Source organism: Rhinopithecus roxellana, chromosome 19, assembly GCF_007565055.1.
Source record: "Rhinopithecus roxellana isolate Shanxi Qingling chromosome 19, ASM756505v1, whole genome shotgun sequence".
NCBI lineage: Eukaryota > Metazoa > Chordata > Mammalia > Primates > Cercopithecidae > Rhinopithecus > Rhinopithecus roxellana.
Window position 1 is genome coordinate 82526890 of NC_044567.1, and position 19283 is coordinate 82546172.

Below are 19283 nucleotides of genomic sequence, written 5' to 3' on the forward strand. Positions count from 1 at the left end.
AAATCAATATTGTATGAATCACAGTTTTATTGATAAATAATTCTAGTCCATAAATAGTTTCAGAATTGCTGAGTGAGATGTAAAAGTGAATAAAGCACATTTTCTATGCTAACGGAACTAAAACCTTTATGAGTACAAGCAGATGGCAAATGGCAAGAACACAACACAGGCTGAATGCATTGAAGACTTGAATGGGCACCATCTTAAATGGTCTTTGAAAACAGGTAGTATCTAGAAAAGTCGATATGCTTCATGGAAAAGACTACAGAATTAGGGAGAGCAACAAAGCAACAGGATAGAAATATGAGACTTAGAAATGGTATACAGTGAAGCTAGGCATGGTGGCTCTCACCTATAATCCCAACACTTTGGAAGGCAGAGGCTGGCATATTGCTTGAGCCCAGGAGTTTGACACCAGCCTGGGCAATATGGCAAAACCTTGTCTACAAAAAATACAAAAAATTAGTCAGATGTGGTGGTGCACACCTGTAGTCCCAGCTACTTGGGAGGCTGAGGCAAGGGGATCACTTGAGCCCAGAAGGCTGAGGCTGCAGTGAGCTGTGATCGATCATATCACTGCACTCCAGCCTGGAAGACGCAGCAAGACCCTGTCTCAAAAAAGACACAGCAAGACCCTTTTGAAAGAAAGAAAAGGAAAGAAAAGAAAAGAAAATAGTATACAGTGGTAACTGCCCACACAACATGTTCCATTTTCTCCCTTTTCCCCCTCAAAATACCTACACTCCTCAATGTTTTCAAATATCTACTCTTCTTCTAGATTGGTCACATTTCAAAGGGATCTGATGCCAAGTACAGAGGATTCCAATTGATTTTATCAGTACTTGGCATTCCTCTGGGAACTGTTACTGCTCCAACAGCAAGCAAACAAAAACATAAAAGTAAGGAAAGGACACCCTACTCAACAAATGGTGCTGGGTTAATTGGCAAGCCACATGTAGAAGAATGAAACTGGATCCTCATCTCTCACCCTATACAAAAATCAACTCAAGATAGATCAAAGACTTAAATCTAAGACCTGAAACCATAAAAATTTGAGAAGATAACATCAGAAAAAACGGCAAGGATTTCATGACCAAGAACCCCAAAAGCAAATGCAACAACCAAAAAAAGATAAATAGATGGGACTTAATTAAACCAAAAAGCTTCTCCATAGCAAAAGAAATAATTAGCAGTTAACAGACAACCCACAGAGTGGGAGAAAGATTTCATAATACATACATCTAATATCTAGAATCTATGAGTAACTCAAATCAGCAAGAACAAAACGAACAATCCCATCAAAAAGGAGGCTAAGGACAAGAATAGATAACTCTAAGAAGATATACAAATGGCCAACAAACATGAAAAAATGCTCAATATCACTAATCATCAGGGAAATGAAGATCAAAACCACAATGGGATACCACTTTACTCCTGCAAGAATGGCCATTATTGAAACATCAAAAAATGATAGATGTTGGCATGGATGTGGTGAAAATGGAATACTTTTACACTGTTGGTGGGAATGTAAACTAGTAAAACCACTATGGAAAATAGTGCGGAGATTCCTTAAAGAACTAAAAGTAAGTCTACCGATTGATCCAGCAATCCCACTCCTGGGCATCTACCCAGAGGAAAAGAAGTCATTATGTGAAAAATATACTTCCCCACACATGTTTATAACAGTATAATTCACAATTGCAAAAATACGGAACCAGCCTAAATGCCCATTCCAACAACTGGATAACGAAAATGTGATACACACACACACACACACACGCTATGGAATACTACTCATCCATAAAAAGGAACAAAATAATGCCATTTGCAGCAACCTGGATGGAAATGGAGACCATTATTCTAAGTTCTCGAGGATGCAAAGACACAGCAACAATACAATGGATTATGTGGGCTCAGGGAAAAGGTGGGAGGGGGTGAGGGATAAAAGACTACACACTGGGTACAGTGTACATTGCTAGGGTGATAGGTGCACCAACATCTCAGAAATTAACACCAAAGAACTTATTAATATAACGAAACACCACCTGTTTCCCAAAAATCTATTAAAAAATAATAAAACTTCAAAAAAAGAGGGGTGAAGTGCTGAGACAGACTTGAGGTATGTAACTAGATGAGAGGTACTGCAATGGTCTAGACTAGTGGTCCCCAGCCTTTGTGGCACCAGGGACCGGTTTTGTGATAGACAATTTTTCCACAGACAGGGGGCAAGGATAGTTTCAGGATGATTCAAATGCATTACATTTATTGTGGACTTTATTTCTATTATTATTACATTGTAATATATAATGAAATAATTATATAACTCACTATAATGTAGAATCAGGGGGAGCCCTGAGCTTGCTTTTCTGCAACTAGGTGGTCCCATCTGGGGGTGATGGGAGATAGTGATAGATCACCAGATATTAGATTCTCATAAGAAGCATGCAACCTAGATCCTTCACACGTGCAGTTCACAACAGGTTTCACACTCCTATGAGAATTGAATGCTGCCACTGATCTGACAGGAGGCAGAGCTCAGGTGGTAATGCGAGTGATGAGGAGCAGCTGTGAACACAGAGGAAGCTTCACTCACTTGCCTCCTGCTGTGCAGCCCAGTTCCTCACAGGCAACTAGTAAGGTCCGTGTCCCTAGTCTACACTAGTATTATACAATACAACTTTCATAATGGTCAAAATGTTCTACAGAACACCTAGATTGCACCATGCAATTTAGTAACTAACAGCCATATATGGCCACTGAGCACTTGGAGTGTGGCTTGTGCTACCGGAAAAAAATAGTTAATTGATTTAATTGTATTCAATTTAAATTTTAAAAGCCACACGTGGCTAGTAGTTACCATATAAGACCATACAGGTGTAGAATACAGACACAGGTAATGAGGAAAACAAGGGGAAAAGGTAAGATGCTCAATACTTAATATTACTATTGAATCTATAGGAGTTTGCTATATTGGCTATAGATATGGACAGGAGATAAAGAAAATGGTAGGAGTTACAAGATCACTTCACAGTTTTAGACCTTAGAGGGTAAAATATAATATTTCAATTAAAAGACTGATATAAAGAAGGACCAAGTTAAGATCAACTGGAGACTTAAGGCTTTCAAAACAAACTGCTCTCTTTTTACACAATCTCTTTATGTTCACTAGTGGCTATAGCCTAAGGTACAAAATATACTTATTTAAAGTCAAATTAAAAGCTTTAACAATGAATATGACTTAGGGTACCCTGGCTAGGAAAAAATTCTTAAAATTAAGCTGAACCTACGTGGGCAAAAAAGCCTAAACATCTTTAAAGTAAAATTCAAAAACTATCTGCATACCTGGAATGACTTGATCAAGATAGACAGCCAAGAGGACATAGAATATACTATTAAGTGTGAGCATGATAATTGTAATAATTAGAGGATATGGGCCCGCAGTCAAATTTGAAAATAAAGCACCTTCATTAAAATCTTCTAAATGCATGACCTGAAAAATAGAAACACTAACTTTATTACATAAAAATGACAAAAACAAGCAAAAGCTAACACTACTTAGAATTATTCAACATATCCAGAGTGACAGTAACCAACTGCGCCTTTTAATAGATTAAACAGTTTACCAAATTAATAATATAAATTTATAAGGAAAACAATAAAGACTTTACAAAAATACAAGTTTATCAAACCAATTCCTTTCAATCATGTTTTTAATGCTGTGCTTCTTTAACTAGGATATATTCACTCTAGCGGTATTTAATTATAATGTAATTACTAACAAATGAAATAAAAATAAACTGCAATATTAATAATAACAAATGCAAACAAAAGGGTTATGATCCATATGGAAGCCAAACAAATTAAATATCAGAGAATAAAATTATGGTTAGCATCCTTCCAATAGTGAAAAGAAAGCAAATATTTTGATTAATTAACACAATTATTAAAGCATTCATAGTAGATATTTGTGATAGCATGGAAAGAGAAATGTACTGGAGGTTGAAGCCTCATTTAGGTCCTAGCCCTGCCATTAAGTGAATACGCTTTAATTATATTATTCTAGGCTTCAGGTCCCTCACCTATAAAATGAAGAAGATAAATTCAATGACACTGAAAGGCCATCCCACTCACAACACAAACCTACGAATCTATAATTCTGTGTTCCTAGAGAACGTGGACTCGGGGACTCAATGAACTCTCAAAATGTATAACAATCACTCTTAGGTCTCAAACAAGTAAAATGATTAACTCAATATTTAATTACATCTCATAAATCAGAATTTCTATCCAACTAACATGAGTAATTTCTTATATTTAGTAATTATATTTTTTATTTGTATATTAGCCAAATTTATGTTCCACTATAAAGCCATTTCTTATAAGCCTTCTTCCATTTAGAACCTGACTACCTCTGTAAGGACTAATAAAAATAATATTTATAAGTCTGAATGTTATTTAGAATGACAATTCCTGAAGCCTAGGCCAACAAAATCCACCAGACCTACTTATTCCAGCACTACACTCACAGTAAATTTGTTCTGCTCCACACACAATTTTCTCCCACACATTCTTCTGAGATAAATGTACAAATGATAGCAATATAACCAGGCCATAGGCAATAAGAACTACTTGACATTTAAACACGTTACTATCAAACAGAGTTTCTGCAATGAAACAAATTACTGAGATACACTGAAGTAAAAAGTGAAAAATTTATAAACAGAACATCTAACTAAAAACTTAAAATTGGACAAACATAAATAAAACTAGATGTAAAATATACTCTAGAAATCATTTATTTCTCATGCTAAAATTTTAAAATAATTTTTTTGGTAAATCAAAGGTAGTATTCATGTGAGTATAAGAAGCTACATAAAACAGAAAGAAAATATTTAGAGAATGCAAGATTAATATATTACCTACCTGTGCGATACCAATCACAAAAGTACAGTGACAGAAAGGACTGAAAAGCCACACTAACGATTTGGGAAAACTTTCTATGAGGATTATTATAAGGCCAATAAATCCAAAAGCCACAGTGATAAAAAATTCAACTATTCCCACATGTTTTGATTTTTTAAAAAGAGGTGTCAGCATTAAAGCAAAAAATACCTATAAAATACAAATATTAAGGTTAGTGCAATGTTCACATACACTGGTATGAAAACAAAATTAAAGTTTGCTTCTGAAAGAACAAGTTATTTTCATGAAAAATACATTCATTAAAATACAACTATAATTTCTAAATGCTGTGGTAAGATATTTTATTTTCATACAAATAGTGATATACCTCTTAAAAATTTAAACTAACAAATATTTTTGTGTTTGTTTTTTGTTTTTGTTTTTGAGACAGGGTCTTGCTCTGTCACCCTAGCTGAAGTTCAGTGGTGCGATCTTGGCTCACTGCAACCTCTACCTCCTGGGTTCAGGTGATCCTCCCACCTCAGCCTCCCGTGTAGCTGGGATTACAGATGTGGGGCACCATGTCCAGCATTTTACTATTTTTTTTTGTAGAGACAGGGTTTCACCATGTTGCCCAAGCTGGTCTCAAACTCCTTGCCTCAAGCAATCCTCCTGCCCTGGCCTCCCAAAGTGCTGGGATTACAGGTGTGAGCAACCACACCTGGCCTTAAATTAACAAATATTAAAGATTGTATTTTTATCTGTATCATAGGTAAACATGACCACCTCTACATTATAGAAACCATAAATAACCATGTGTTTCTGCAATAAGCTGCATAAAATATGTGAACAAAATAAATCAACAAAAACTTTAAGTACAAGACCCATCTTTTAAACTTAATTTATTCATAAGATAAAAAGTCAGTTTAAAAAGAAGAAGAAGAAAAAAAAAAAAACAGAAGGCTTGCTGCAGTGGCTCACTCATGTAATTCCAGCACTTTGGGAGGCCAAGGCAAGTGGATCACTTGAGCCCAGAGTTCAAGGCCAAACTTGGACACATAGGAATACCTCAACTTTACAAATTTAAAAAATAATAATACAAAAATTAGCCAGGTGTGGTGGCACACAACTGTAGTCCCAGCTACTCAGGAAGCTGAGGTTGAAGGATTGCTTGACCTTGGGAGGTCAAGGCTGCAATGAGCCATGAGGGTGCCACTGCACTCCAGCCTGGGCCACAGAGCAAGACCCTGTCTCAAAAAAGTAAAACTAAACATTAAAAAAAGAAAAAAAAAAAACCCGGCAATTACATATAGAAGTATGTTAGTTATCTGCAATTTATCATTTTAAAGAGCAGAAATGATAGCCAAAAATTTAACCACTGATACAGGGTTGGCACATAAACCAATCAGAATGGAAGATGGAACCACTTAAAACAAAGGCTGGTTGTTAAAACTCATTATTCAGCCAATATACCAAATGAATACCAAGACTGCTAAAGAGTTACATTTGCAAAGACATATCTTTAAAAATCATCATCCTGGAGCATAAATTAACTTGAAAGAGTAAGGATTTCATGAAGATTAACAAAAGTAGTCCAATACTCGACAGTCTTAATTATATACATCATTATATAAAGACAATAACAGATAGACTCAGAGGAGTTATATGTGAAATACATTATATGACAAAAGCTAAATCTAAACCTAACACTATTTTGTAACGTTCCTAAAAAGACAGGGATACAGTGATGCTACATCATTTATTTATGAAGTCACTTATCAATCACTTACTAAAATCTGTCTTTCATGGCAAATTGACTATAAGTAAACTGAAGAAAAAGACTTTGCTATATTATCAAACATTTTGACAACTCTTTATTCCTATCACAAGTTAAAATACTTACAGATGATAATCCATAAAGGAAAAAAAGCAGAAATATCACAATGCTGCTACTTTGAGGAAACAACAAAGAAGCTGTTGCAATGACTGCCATAAGAAGGGACATAAGAAAAATTAAACTTGTATATAGAAGAACCCAGGAAAGCCTAAAATGAGAATACAGATATATTTATGGTCAAATGCATAGGCTTAGACAGTTAAAAAATCATTTTAAACAAAATTTTAGATTTTAGTCATTTTATTCTTAAAATTAAGTCACTGTTCATTTCTGTATATGCTTATGTATTGAAAATTAATAGTCAAAAGTAATTTAAAATATAGTATTGGTTAAGTGATAGGTAAAAGTGTAATCTGGTAAAAAAAAAAAAAAATGCTATCTTCCAGAGTTAAAAAAAAAAAAGCTTTCAAAATGCATAGTAATTCATAATTAATTTAAATCTAATATTCTCAAAAGTTCAATAGCACAGAACGTCTCTGATTTTCTTAAAATGTAAGAGTTTAGCGAGTCAAGATAACAATTTTCTTTATGGCATGTGCTACAATTAAACCTCTGATGGCTTCTGTAACTATAAACAATAAAGGCTACCTTAACTCACTAATCAATGACATAATTACTACAATTACACAATGTGAAATAAACAAGATCAGTAATGAAATCACTATTTTTACTCAAGACTTCTTTACAAATCAGAGCTCAATGGAACTGCTGCAATATTAAGTTTTATTTCACACATTTTTTCAAGTTAGCTCAGGATTTGATGATGTCATAAAATCACTGAGTGAAGGCTAAAAAGGTAGCGAAATTATCAAAATTGAATCCATCATTTTACTGAGGCAAAACTGAGACCCTGAGAGAATGATTTGCCTAAATTCTTCCAGCTACCGATTCTCCATAAAATACTTTAATAACCCAATAAATGTTAAAACCCAATCCATTGGCCAGGCACAGTGGCTCATGCCTGTAATCCCAGCACTTTGGGAGGCCAACGTGAGAGGATCACTTCAGGCCAAGACTTTGAGACCAGCCTGCACAACATGGCAAGACCCCCGTCCCTACAAAAAGTTTAAAAATTACTTGGGCATGGCAGCATGCACCTGTAGTCCCAATTACTTGTCAGACTGAGGTGGGAGAATCTCTTGAGCCTGGGAGTTTGAGGCCACAGTGACCCATGATCATGCTACTGTACTCCAGCCTAGGTGACAGGGCAAGATCCTGTCTCAAAAAAAAAAAAAAATCCAAAACCAATAATTTCTAAAATAACAAATGAAAGAAAAACAAGCAAAGGACATATGTTACATACAATAATCCCATTACGTAAAGTGTGTAATTAATTGTTATATTGTAATTGTTATAATTTAAAAAGTGAAGTGTAAAGTAAAAAGAAAGTGTAAAAAAGAAAAAAATAAAGTGTAAAAAAAGTGTATAATTGTTATATTGTAATTGTTATATAACCTTCCCCCCAGAACGAACTTCACTACATAGTGAAAAGAGTAAGGAAACTACACTTAGAATTATTTATAAAAATGCAAGCCTTTGTAAAATTATCACTGTATAAAATGCTGATACATTAAAGGTCACTAGTGAAAACATGTTTTTCTCATTTCTTTCTCTAACATTACTTCCATATTCATCTTAATTCACCCAAGTAACTAAAACTTTTGAGGGAAAAAAGTCCATATACCACATACACAGACTTTAATCACTGTAACTAAATGTTTAATATTATATATATGCCATATTATGGAAGAACTGTAACAGGCAATTATTAATTTCTAATGTTTTAAGATTTCACATTTCCTGAACTCTGAAATACACAGAAATATACATGAGTATATTGAAATACTCTGAAATATACACGAGTGTGCCCATGATTCAAACAAAATGTGAAATAAAATTTAAACACATATTGTCAACATAAGCTTTTGACATTCTTCATCCCTTATGTTAAATGAAGCCAATTAGTTCTTGAAACTTGTTGACTAATCTCAAATTCCAAGACTAAGGCGATCATTGTAAGAAAACAGGATTAGCACTTCATCAACTTAGGTAAACATCAAAATTACAATTTTGAAAATCTGTATATTTAATACAATTTTTAATTACATTAAGTAATAAATTTTTAATAACATACCAAAAGGCAGTATCATGAAGTCCCATTATCTTTAAAAATTCTTTTATTTTTTTTTCTTTTTCTGCTACGATATGAATTGCCAAAAAGTATCCAAAAGGTGAAAATGCTATAACTAGGTATATTAAAATTACTCCTCGGGGAAAGGTATCTATTTCTACAACAGCAGTTTCTCCCATAATAACAGCTTTAGTTGACTCCAGCTCCTTCCAAAGAGAAACATTGGTCTTCAACTATAATTAGAAAATGTAAATACATTAAATTAATTTAGTTATGATAGTAGCCCCTAGTAAAATGGGACAGCTGTATCCCTAAATTTGGTCAATAACCTAGTACAAATACAATCCTCAAAAAGCTACATACCTGAAATAAAGTGAGTGACCCCAATATCATAATTCAGAGTAGAATATTGCTTTCAATTTATTCTAAAAGTATACCACAAAGTTTAAAGTTGGTAAGTGTATAAATTTTGATTAAATAATTTGTCAAATAAAATAAAATTGCACAATTACCATCTTAAGCAGACAATTAATTATATGTATCTTAGGAAAAATATACATCTTCAAAATTTAGGAATTTAGGAGTGATTATTAGTGCCATCATTCCTACGATTGTTTAAAAAATGTTCTTCTAAATACCATGCCCTTCTATTGCTTTAAAGTCTATATATGCAGCACATATAGCACAAATAATAAAACTATTTATGCCACATAATACTTCTAACATTCCAGTTAATGCCTAAATTAAAATCTGTCCTGCCTATTCATCCAGTGTGGTCTGGGCTGTGGATGGCTAAAAACTTTGGCCAAAACACAAATAGGTAATACAACAACATAAATGTAATAGATCTGTATTTCGCTATCTTTACCTTAAATTTCTGTATTATTGAATTTGTGCAACATTACATGTCCCTAATATGTTTAGACTATACTGCAAAAGTTTACAAGACAATTCTACATAAATCATCTCATTTGGTTCTTACGACAATGCTGTCAAGTATTATTATTATAGTCATTTTACTACATAGCAGTGTAACAACAAAGATAAGACTCCTGTTCAGATTTTGATTCCAGTTCCATCATTATTTATACATACTTTAAACATATAGTTTAGTAGAGAAGATGGTTGATATAGATTTTGACTTTACAATATTTTGTAGCACAGTAAATTTTGTAGTATAGTAAGTTCAATTGGAAAGAGCAAATGGAAAAAAAAAAAAGCCACAGATCCATACAGAACATGGAAGAATGAAATACGGTTAATCTGAATAGTTTGAATTCTAAGGTAACTTCGTCTACTGCTATCTAGCCCAGACACAAAAGTAAGATTTTTAAAAATAAATTTCATGGCTAGTTTTTCTGCTAAAATATGAAACACAACAAAAAGTACCAAATCAGAAAATATGACTTCTTTTTTATCTTTTATCTTAAAGGAATTATAGTAAGTTACATATTTTGTACATTTGACAGTACTCAAACCAAATACTACTGTAAAGAATTAGGAAATACTTATTTTAAAATGGTGTCATTTTTGTATTTCTTCCTTTATCATATTTACCTGTATAATGGCAGCATCTATGGATGCCTGTAAAACTGTGAAACCTGAGGACCAGTACTGAGCAGCCTCACATGATTTTGAACAGCCAGCTATGGGGGGAAGAATATGAGATCTAAGATTCTGTACAACATGCAAGTGCATTGTTTTAAAGATATTATATGGAGAGTTACCAAAATAATATAATCAATCAATCTCTACAGGACCAAAGAAATAAGCTACTGACTTTCAAAGGTAAATAATACCTATAAGATTTCTGATCATTTACTTGAAATTTTGAAATAAAAGTTACATGTGTTAGAATACTAAATAGTGAATGAATAAAAACGTAAAGAAAGAAATTAATTATAGTTATTTAAAACAAGTTACTTTTTTGTTTTAAAGTAAATCACTCTACATGACTTAGCTCCAAAGCACTTCCAGAAGCAAGGAAAAGTCAAAGTTAAGCAAACAGGAAAAAAGAATTTTCAGAAGGCCTTTTTGAAATAAAGTCACAAATTCAGTATTTAGCATAGTGACTTTAACATTGCTCAATATATGTTTGTGGTTGATAATATTTCTTCATAGGTTTAAACAACCAAAGGTTGTTTCCCATGTTTCAAATATAAAACTAATAAAGTTCACTAGTAGAAGACCTTAAGATTTTAAAGATTTGTACATAACAAAGATTTTTAAATTTTTTTTTTTTTTTTTTTTTTTTGAGACGGAGTCTTGCTCTGTCACCCAGGCTGGAGTGCAGTGGCCAGATCTCGGCTCACTGCAAGCTCCGCCTCCCGGGTTTACGCCATTCTCCTGCCTCAGCCTCCCGAATAGCTGGGACTACAGGCGCCCGCCACCTCGCCCGGCTAGTTTTTTGTATTTTTTAGTAGAGACGGGGTTTCACCGGGTTAGCCAGGATGGTCTCAATCTCCTGACCTCGTGATCCGCCCGTCTCGGCCTCCCAAAGTGCTGGGATTACAGGCTTGAGCCACCGCGCCCGGCCTTAAAATATTTTTACATAAGTAAAAACAATTACATGAAAAACCTAGAGATTTAGAAAGTCATATAACCCAAAATGCAGTTTTGCTTTATGCTATTGTTTTTAATATATATAAGTGTATTAAATAAAAATGGATATTATATAAAAATATATATACTTTTTTTATTATACTTGAAGTTCTAGGGTACATGTGCATAACGTGCAGGTTTGTCACATATGTACACTTGTGCCATGTTGGTGTGCTGCACCCATCAACTCGTCAGCACCCATCAATTCGTCATTTACATCAGGTATAACTCCCAATGCAATCCCTCCCCCCTCCCCCCTCCCCATGATAGGACCCGATGTGTGATGTTCCCCTTCCCGAGTCCAAGTAAAAATTTTATGTGTAGAAGTAGATAGGTATTTATAAATAAATATTTTTATGCTATACTTCTCAGTTTTCCTATTGGAACAAGTAAGAATAGTTGAAAATGCCAATATTGAACTATATCAAATTTCGACTATGAACTGCAAGCAGCAAAGATATGAATTTAATTGATCTTCAATGATTATATAGGGCTATCTACCTCTTGAATCCATATAAATAGAAGATACTGGAATCATATCAGGAAAAAAACGAAGTTCATAGGACATGGAGTCTTTGAAAACCACACCTACAAAGTTGCTGTGCTTAGAAAGACTGGATGTTAACATTTCTTTTTCATTTGTATATTCTTCAGTAATTATAACTGTAAGATATCATAACAATATAGTTAGCTCACAAATTAAAATACCATAATACAGTAGATCAAGTTTACAATTATTTTGATGAATGGAATATTTTATAAACACTTTTGCTATGTTTGCTTCTTAAAAAATGAAGACAGGCCAGGCACAGTGGCTCAACCTGTAATCCCAACATTTTGGGAGACCAAGACGGGAGGACTGCTTCAGCTCAGAAGTTGAAATCCAACCTGGGCAACATTGTGAGCTTCTATCTCTCCAAAAAATAAAAAAATTAGCCAGGTGTAGTGATGTGTGCCTGTACTTCCAGCGCTACTTGGGAGGCGGAGGTGGCAGGATCATTTGAGATGGGAGGTCAAGGCTGCATAGTGAGCCATAATTGAGCAACTGCACTCCAGTTTAGGCAACAGAGTGAGACCATGTCTCAAAAAAAAAAAAAGAAAAAAAGACATCGGGGCTGGGTGCGGTGGCTCACACCTGTAATCCCAGCACTTTGAGAGGCCAAGGCAGGTGGATCACAAGGTCAGGAGGTCGAGACTAGCCCAGCCAAGATGGTGAAACCCCGTCTCTACTACAAATACAAAAGAAAAAAAGACAATTCTTCCAACAAAACAATAATAAATAATAAAATGGTACAAAGATGCAGACACTACTCAGCTGTCATTTGATTACAGAAATGTGTCAGTGTTATACTTATGTTATAAACATGCAAAATATAGTATAAAACAATATGCAGAACTCATATTTCTGAAAGAAATTGCTGTTTCTCAAAACCTTAATGAATTATACTAATTTCAGGCAGCAATGAAATTATAAAAATTATTAGTAATGCAGTGCATTTATCTATCTTGAAGTAAAACTAAAAAATAACTTTGTTATTTTATTTTATGTTTTTTTAGAGACAGGGCCTTGTTCTGTTGTCCAGGCTGTAGTGCATGGGATCTTGCACTCCAACTTCAGGGGTCAAGAGATCCTCCCACCTCAGCCTCTGGAGTAGAGCTGGGTCTATAGACACTCATCACCATGCCTGGCTAATTTTTTGTTTTTAATTTTTGTAGAAATGAGGTGTCACTATGTTGCCCAAGCTGGTTTTGAACTCCTGGACTCAAGTGATCCTCCCACCTCAGCCTCCTGACTAGCTGGGATTAAAGGCATGAGCCACCACACCTGTACAAAAATAACTTTTTAGTAAATATATGAATCGTTTATTTTTAAATATTTCTTATAAAGAAAATTCCACAATCCTCAGAAACCAAATAGGCATTTTAGTAACTATGAAACAACTCCTCCTTAAATAAAAATTGTCATTCAAATCCAATATTGCTTGTTCCTTTCTTAGGAGATAAGTGGAAGAAATACTGTAATCATTCTTTCTCATCAGATAAGACTAATTTTTAAATATTTTCTTGTAAGTTTTGTTTACAAGCAACTAATTTTCACTACAGAAGCTTCAAATATGTGGTGAAATGGAAAGAACATAGAATTAGTACTTAACTTCTTCATTTATTAACTGTGTGAGCACAGATAGGCGATTTAAACCCTCAGACTTTAGTGTCCTCATCTACAATGCCTAGCTGATGACACTGGGTTGTTGTGAAGAACAAGTGAAGTAACAAACATCAAAATGCTTTGTAGGCTGGATGTGGTGCTTCACACCTATAATGCTAGTACTTTGGAAGGTGGAGGCAGGTAGATTGCTTGAGTCCAGGAGTACGAGACCAGCCTGGGTAGCATGGCGAAACCCTGTCTCTACAAAAAATACAAAAATTATCCAGGCGTGGTGGTGTGCACCTGTAGTCCCAGCTACTCAGAAGGCTGAAGCAGGAGTATCATTTGAGCCCAGGAGGCAGAGGCTGCAGTGAGCTGAGATCATGGCACTGCACACCAGCTTGACAGTGAGATCCTATCTCAAAAAAAAAGAAGAAAAAGAAGAAAAAAAATGCTTTGTAAAGTATTACTTAAATGCTAATTAATAGATTTTCCAGGCCTTTTAAGAGGGACAGGGAATTCCAGGATTTACATAAATACACAGGGTGTTAGTTCAACATCCTACCAGTCATGCTATGTATGTATGCATAACCCATTTTCAGATAGTTCTGTTGTTAAAAAGACAGAAGTCGAAAAAATGTGTGTATGTGTATACACTATTTTGGCATCTAAGTTAATATACACTGACTTATTTTTTTTTTCTTTTTCTTTTTTTTTTTTTTTGAGATAGAGTGTTGGTTGCTCTGTCGCCACGCTCGAGTGCAGTGGCACAATCTCAGCTCACTGCAACCAACCTCCATCTCCCGGGTTCAAGCAATTCTCCTGCCTCAACCTCCCAAGTAGCTGGGACTACAGGCACCCACCACCACGCCTGGCTAATTTTTTTGTGTTTTTAGTAGAGACGGGGTTTCACCATGTTGGCCAGTCTGGTCTTGAACTCCTGACCTCAGGTGATCCGCTTACCTTGGCCTCCTAAAGTGCTAGGATTACAGGTGTGGGTCACCACGCCCGGCCTCTTATTTCTTTGGTTTATGTTCTTTCCTCCTAGTCAGAATTATCAATGAATTTCATTTCCACAATTTTAATCAGCTTTTTGAGCTTATACACTAAATTCTCATGGTAATCTATACCACTTGTGCCTAATGTGATACACTAACATATAATATAACAATAAGAAGTGTATTTGATCAAAATATTAAATAGAAATAACCAAAGAAAGAAACCAATGGAATAGGTTACTTGGCTTCTGGCTGTATAATTAACACTTTCCATTCAATGATGTACTATCCAATAATGTGATGATATATAAGCTAATTACAACTATCCCATATAGCAAAAAATAACATGCTAATCTGCTATGTTCTACAATTCAGCACTTCATTGTTTAACCATTAATAGTATAAGAATATCGGTCACTTTTTCCAGTTTTTGCTTTAGGTTCTCTCACAGCCACTTTAAGTTCACTGGAACTTCACTGCTTACACTATTTTCTAGTTCATTTCTTTGTGAGAAGTGCACATTGAGGAAAAAGACTTAGGTGGCACTTTAGGTGGAGGCCAAGGGAGGAAGATCGTTTGAGCCCAGGAGTTGAGACCAACCTGGGCAACACAGCAACATCTCATCTCTACAAAAACTATATATATAAATAAATAAAACAGAATTAGGTACTTCACCATAGTCATAGTTGTAGTCTCCAAAGTTAGGTACTTCTTCAGTTTACACCACATACTTCCATAAACAAGCTGAAAAGGTGACTGCTTTACAATCTTTATCACATATTTCTAGCTTCTTTTTTAAATTTTTATTTTTAGAGATGGGGGTCCCATTCTGTTGCCCAGAGTAAGGAGTGCTGGAATGAAGTGGCATTGATCATAGTTCACTGCAGCCCCAAACTTCTGGGCTTACGGGATTCCCCCCACCTCAACCTCTTGAGTAGCTGGGACTACAGGCAAATGCCACCACATTCAGCTAAACATTGCTAGCTTCATAATTATATGAAAGTCAGAATCAAAATGAAATAGCCCATCAAAGCTTGTATCTTAAACAAGTAAACTATTTTATAAATGGTCTAAGAATTAAATATAAAAGTACATAAAACATGCTTCCTACCACTAAGAATATAATTTTTCACAAGAAAAATAAGGCAACAGAATTAAATAACTTTAGTATTTTTATAAAACTATACTTTGGTGGAGCAACACATCTCTAAGTGTTAAGACTGCTATTTATTCAATAAAGCAAGTTGATAAATATTGAACAGGCTTAATATTATAAATAGAATATATATAAGCTCACAATACCATCAGGTAGATGATCAGTAGATACTTTTTGCATGATGCTGCTTGTAATATTAGTCACTGGAGTATATCCAAGAATTAGATTAGAAAGAGTAAGTTTGTCCATAGGATTAAGTTCTATATTAGGCACTTCTTCATATTTCTTATTTGGATGCATCATGCTAATTAATATTAACCAAAATAAAAAAAATAGTGGAAAAAGAATTTCCTACAATAAAAGAAACAAAGTGATTACAAAGTATAACAACAGCAGCAAAAATCAAGATTTATTTGCAGATAATATAATACTAAGAAAAAACAAGAAATTTGGTTGTCCTTTCTTATGAATAAAAAGTAAAAGCAATTCTATCCCAAAAGAATTATTGTGTTGAACACCTCATCAAACCCAACATGCATTTAATATGATTTTTTCCTTTGCATTTAGTTTTTCCGAAATATTTTAAAATTCAAGTCACATAATAAATTAAGGTAACATAAAAGATAATATTTAAACATCTTAGATTATTGACATAAAACACAATAAATTTACTCATATAATTTTATCTAAAGCAATTTACCAAACATCCCTCTATGGATTCACCATAAAAATGCCCTCATTCAATTCTGAATTAGAAACCATACTTTAATTATACCTAAATGTACACTATCAAAACCATACTTAATTAAATTCTGTAGTCAGTTTTAGGAGAAATGAGCTATTATATCATCTTGCTGTTTCATTATTTTACCAGTTTCAGGAGAAGATGAATAATATATTTTCATCCTTTGAAATTATTACTAGCTGGTTAGCCAAAGTTCTTCCTTTCTTTTACCTTTATCAAAAGTAATGTACGCTGTGGGTACAAATCTGTGTCATAATATTAATACTTATGGGCAACTCAATCTAGACTCCAAAAAATACGAGGTTGTTCATGAAACTCAGGAAACACATGCCTAAAAGCTCAAAATGAAGCACAGATGTTAGAAATTAACTAAATGTAGAAATTTTTATTAAAAGTTTTAACATTTAGAAAGCATTAGGTAATTCAGTTATTTTTCTGTGGCTAACATGGCAAGCTTTTACTTTACAAGCAAAGAAAATAAAATTATAATAAAAATATATTTAGCAAAATAAATCATCGCTTCAAGATAGAACATATCAAGCAAAATAAACTGCAAGAAAGAGTTATTTAACTTACCTGAACACTACTCTTTTTGGTTCTGCATTTAATTAAGTAATTCTTCAGTAGGAGTGTTCTGGTCTGTCTCCAAACTCCCACCTCCCTAATTGCAGTGGACATGTTTTCTGAATAAACCTATTAAAGAGGAAAAACAAACAAACAAACCTGGAGCCACGCAGTAAACTGCATGTAATTTTTAATGGCAAAACAAGCAGATGTTTCAGTCCCAGGTAAGATGGATTAAGCATACTCCAAGCTGTCTCTCCCAGGAAACTGGACAGAATGCATGGAGCAGCAATCTGTGGACTCTGAAAAGTAAACAAGGCATGTGAAATAGGGGAGACCAGAATTTGAAATACCACCATATCAACAGTGGTACTTTTTCTCCTTTGGTATCTCCTGAACTGCCCACAGAGGCAGCTCCAGAAGAAGACTTAATTTTGAATTGAGGAATGGGCAAAGGAAGTCTTAATGCTCTGGGAGAATGAAGAAATAGCAAATCTTTTTTTCTTTTCTGAATTCTCCTGTATCCCCACACACAAGCAATTCCATGGTAACAGGGCCAGACTACAGTAACGAAAGCCTACCGCAGCCAACGCTCTGAGGCAGGAAAACCTTTCTCTCTATTCAATGGAGCTTTGGTTGTAAGAGGATGAGGCCAATCCCTTTTGCTTTTCTTCTCTACCTCCTACCATTGGGCCCTGGATATGGTGGTTGCAGTTGCACAAGCATGTAACACAATGGAGAAAATAAACACTAGCTCTCTGGCTGGAGGATGGAAAGAGCAGCCACAGGGAAGCAAAAAGTAGAAGGGGGAATAAATAGAAAGAGCGCTCAGGAAAGCACCCTAAAAAGTTTTTTTAATTCCTGTAATAACTCTCAAGCTGGACATACATAAATCCAATCCTATTAGTGTGATAAAGACTTGAGAAACTGAACTAACAGACAGACCACTGTCCAAATCCAGACTGTTCACTGCAAGGCACACATAAGACAGACCAAAAAGGTACTGCAAAAGCTTTTGAAAAATAAACTAAAATGACAACTACAGTTCAAAGAATGTGAGTAGAAACTTATGACCTGAACCTAACCTGGTTGACAGCCTGTTAAGAGAAAATATCAACATTTCACATAGGTATTAACACAAAACTCAAAGTCTCATACAATCCAAAATTACATGGCAAATGAAGCAAGTAGAAAATAGCTGGCCAGGCGCGGTGCCTCATGCCCGTAATCCCAGCACTTTGGGAGGCTGAGGTGGGTGGATCAAGAAGTCAGGAGTTCGAGACCAGCCTGACCAACATAGTGAAACTCCATCTCTATTAAAAATATAAAAATTAGCTGGGTGTGGTGGCATGCACCTAGAATCCCAGCTACTCAGGAGGCTGAGGCAGGAGAATTGCTTGAACCCGGGAGGCGGAGTTTGCAGTGAGCCAAGATTGTGCCACTTCATGCCAGCCTGGGCGACAGAGAAAGACTCCGTCTCAAAAAAAAAAATAGCAACTCTACTAAGAAAATAAAATCAAAGATACCAATGCTGAAATAACACAGACTTTGAAATTATCTGATAAAACTTTTAAAGCAGCTATTAAAGAGTTTCAGCAAACAATCGGAAGTACTCTTGAAAGCAATGAAAAATAGAAAATCTTAGCAAAGAAACAAGACATCAAGCAGAACCAAATGGAAACTTTAGAACACAAAACCATAATAATAAATAAATACAAATGGAAACTTTAGAACAGAAAAACACAATAACAAAACTCATGGAGTGGCTCAAAAGCAGAATGACACAACAGAAAAAGAGTAAACTTGAAGATTATCAATAGGCATTATCCAATCTGAACAACAGAGAGAAAAAAGGTATTTAAAAAATTAGCAGTGCTTCAGAAAACTGTGAGTCAGGCTGGGCACGCTGGCTTACACCCATAATCCCAACACTTTGGGAGGCCAAGGCAGGCAGATCACCTGAAGTCAGGAGTTCAAGACCAGCCTGGCCAACATGGTGAAATCCCTCTCTACTAAAAATACAAAAGTTAGCCAGGTGTGGTGGTGGGCACCTGTAATCCCAGCTACTGGGGAGGCAAGAGAATCTCTTGAACCCAGTAGGAGGAGGCTGCAGTGAGCCGAGATTGTTCCACTGCACCCCAGT

At 34.9% G+C, this 19283-nt stretch overlaps 1 protein-coding gene across 8 annotated transcripts in view; it reads right to left on the reverse strand.

The window, feature by feature from the left end:
• Positions 1 to 19283, reverse strand: part of ABCA5 (ATP binding cassette subfamily A member 5) — an 84326-nt gene that overhangs the window by 53850 nt on the left and 11193 nt on the right. For 6 of the 8 annotated variants that reach the window (XR_004054871.1, XR_004054872.1, XM_030922559.1 and 3 more), the window contains exons 2-9: positions 17153 to 17269; positions 15978 to 16182; positions 12033 to 12194; positions 10488 to 10576; positions 8934 to 9163; positions 6806 to 6947; positions 4924 to 5112; positions 3343 to 3490 (exon numbers count right to left, since the gene is read on the reverse strand). Coding sequence is in view for 6 of the 8 variants with exons in the window: in XM_030922559.1 (XP_030778419.1) it covers positions 3343 to 3490; positions 4924 to 5112; positions 6806 to 6947; positions 8934 to 9163; positions 10488 to 10576; positions 12033 to 12194; positions 15978 to 16182; positions 17153 to 17254 (1267 nt within the window). In the remaining 2 variants the exon portion in view is untranslated. Of the gene's footprint in view, positions 1 to 3342; positions 3491 to 4923; positions 5113 to 6805; positions 6948 to 8933; positions 9164 to 10487; positions 10577 to 12032; positions 12195 to 15977; positions 16183 to 17152; positions 17270 to 19283 lie in introns of those variants that run through there. The other 2 variants (XM_030922560.1, XM_030922562.1) reach the window with 2 other exon arrangements.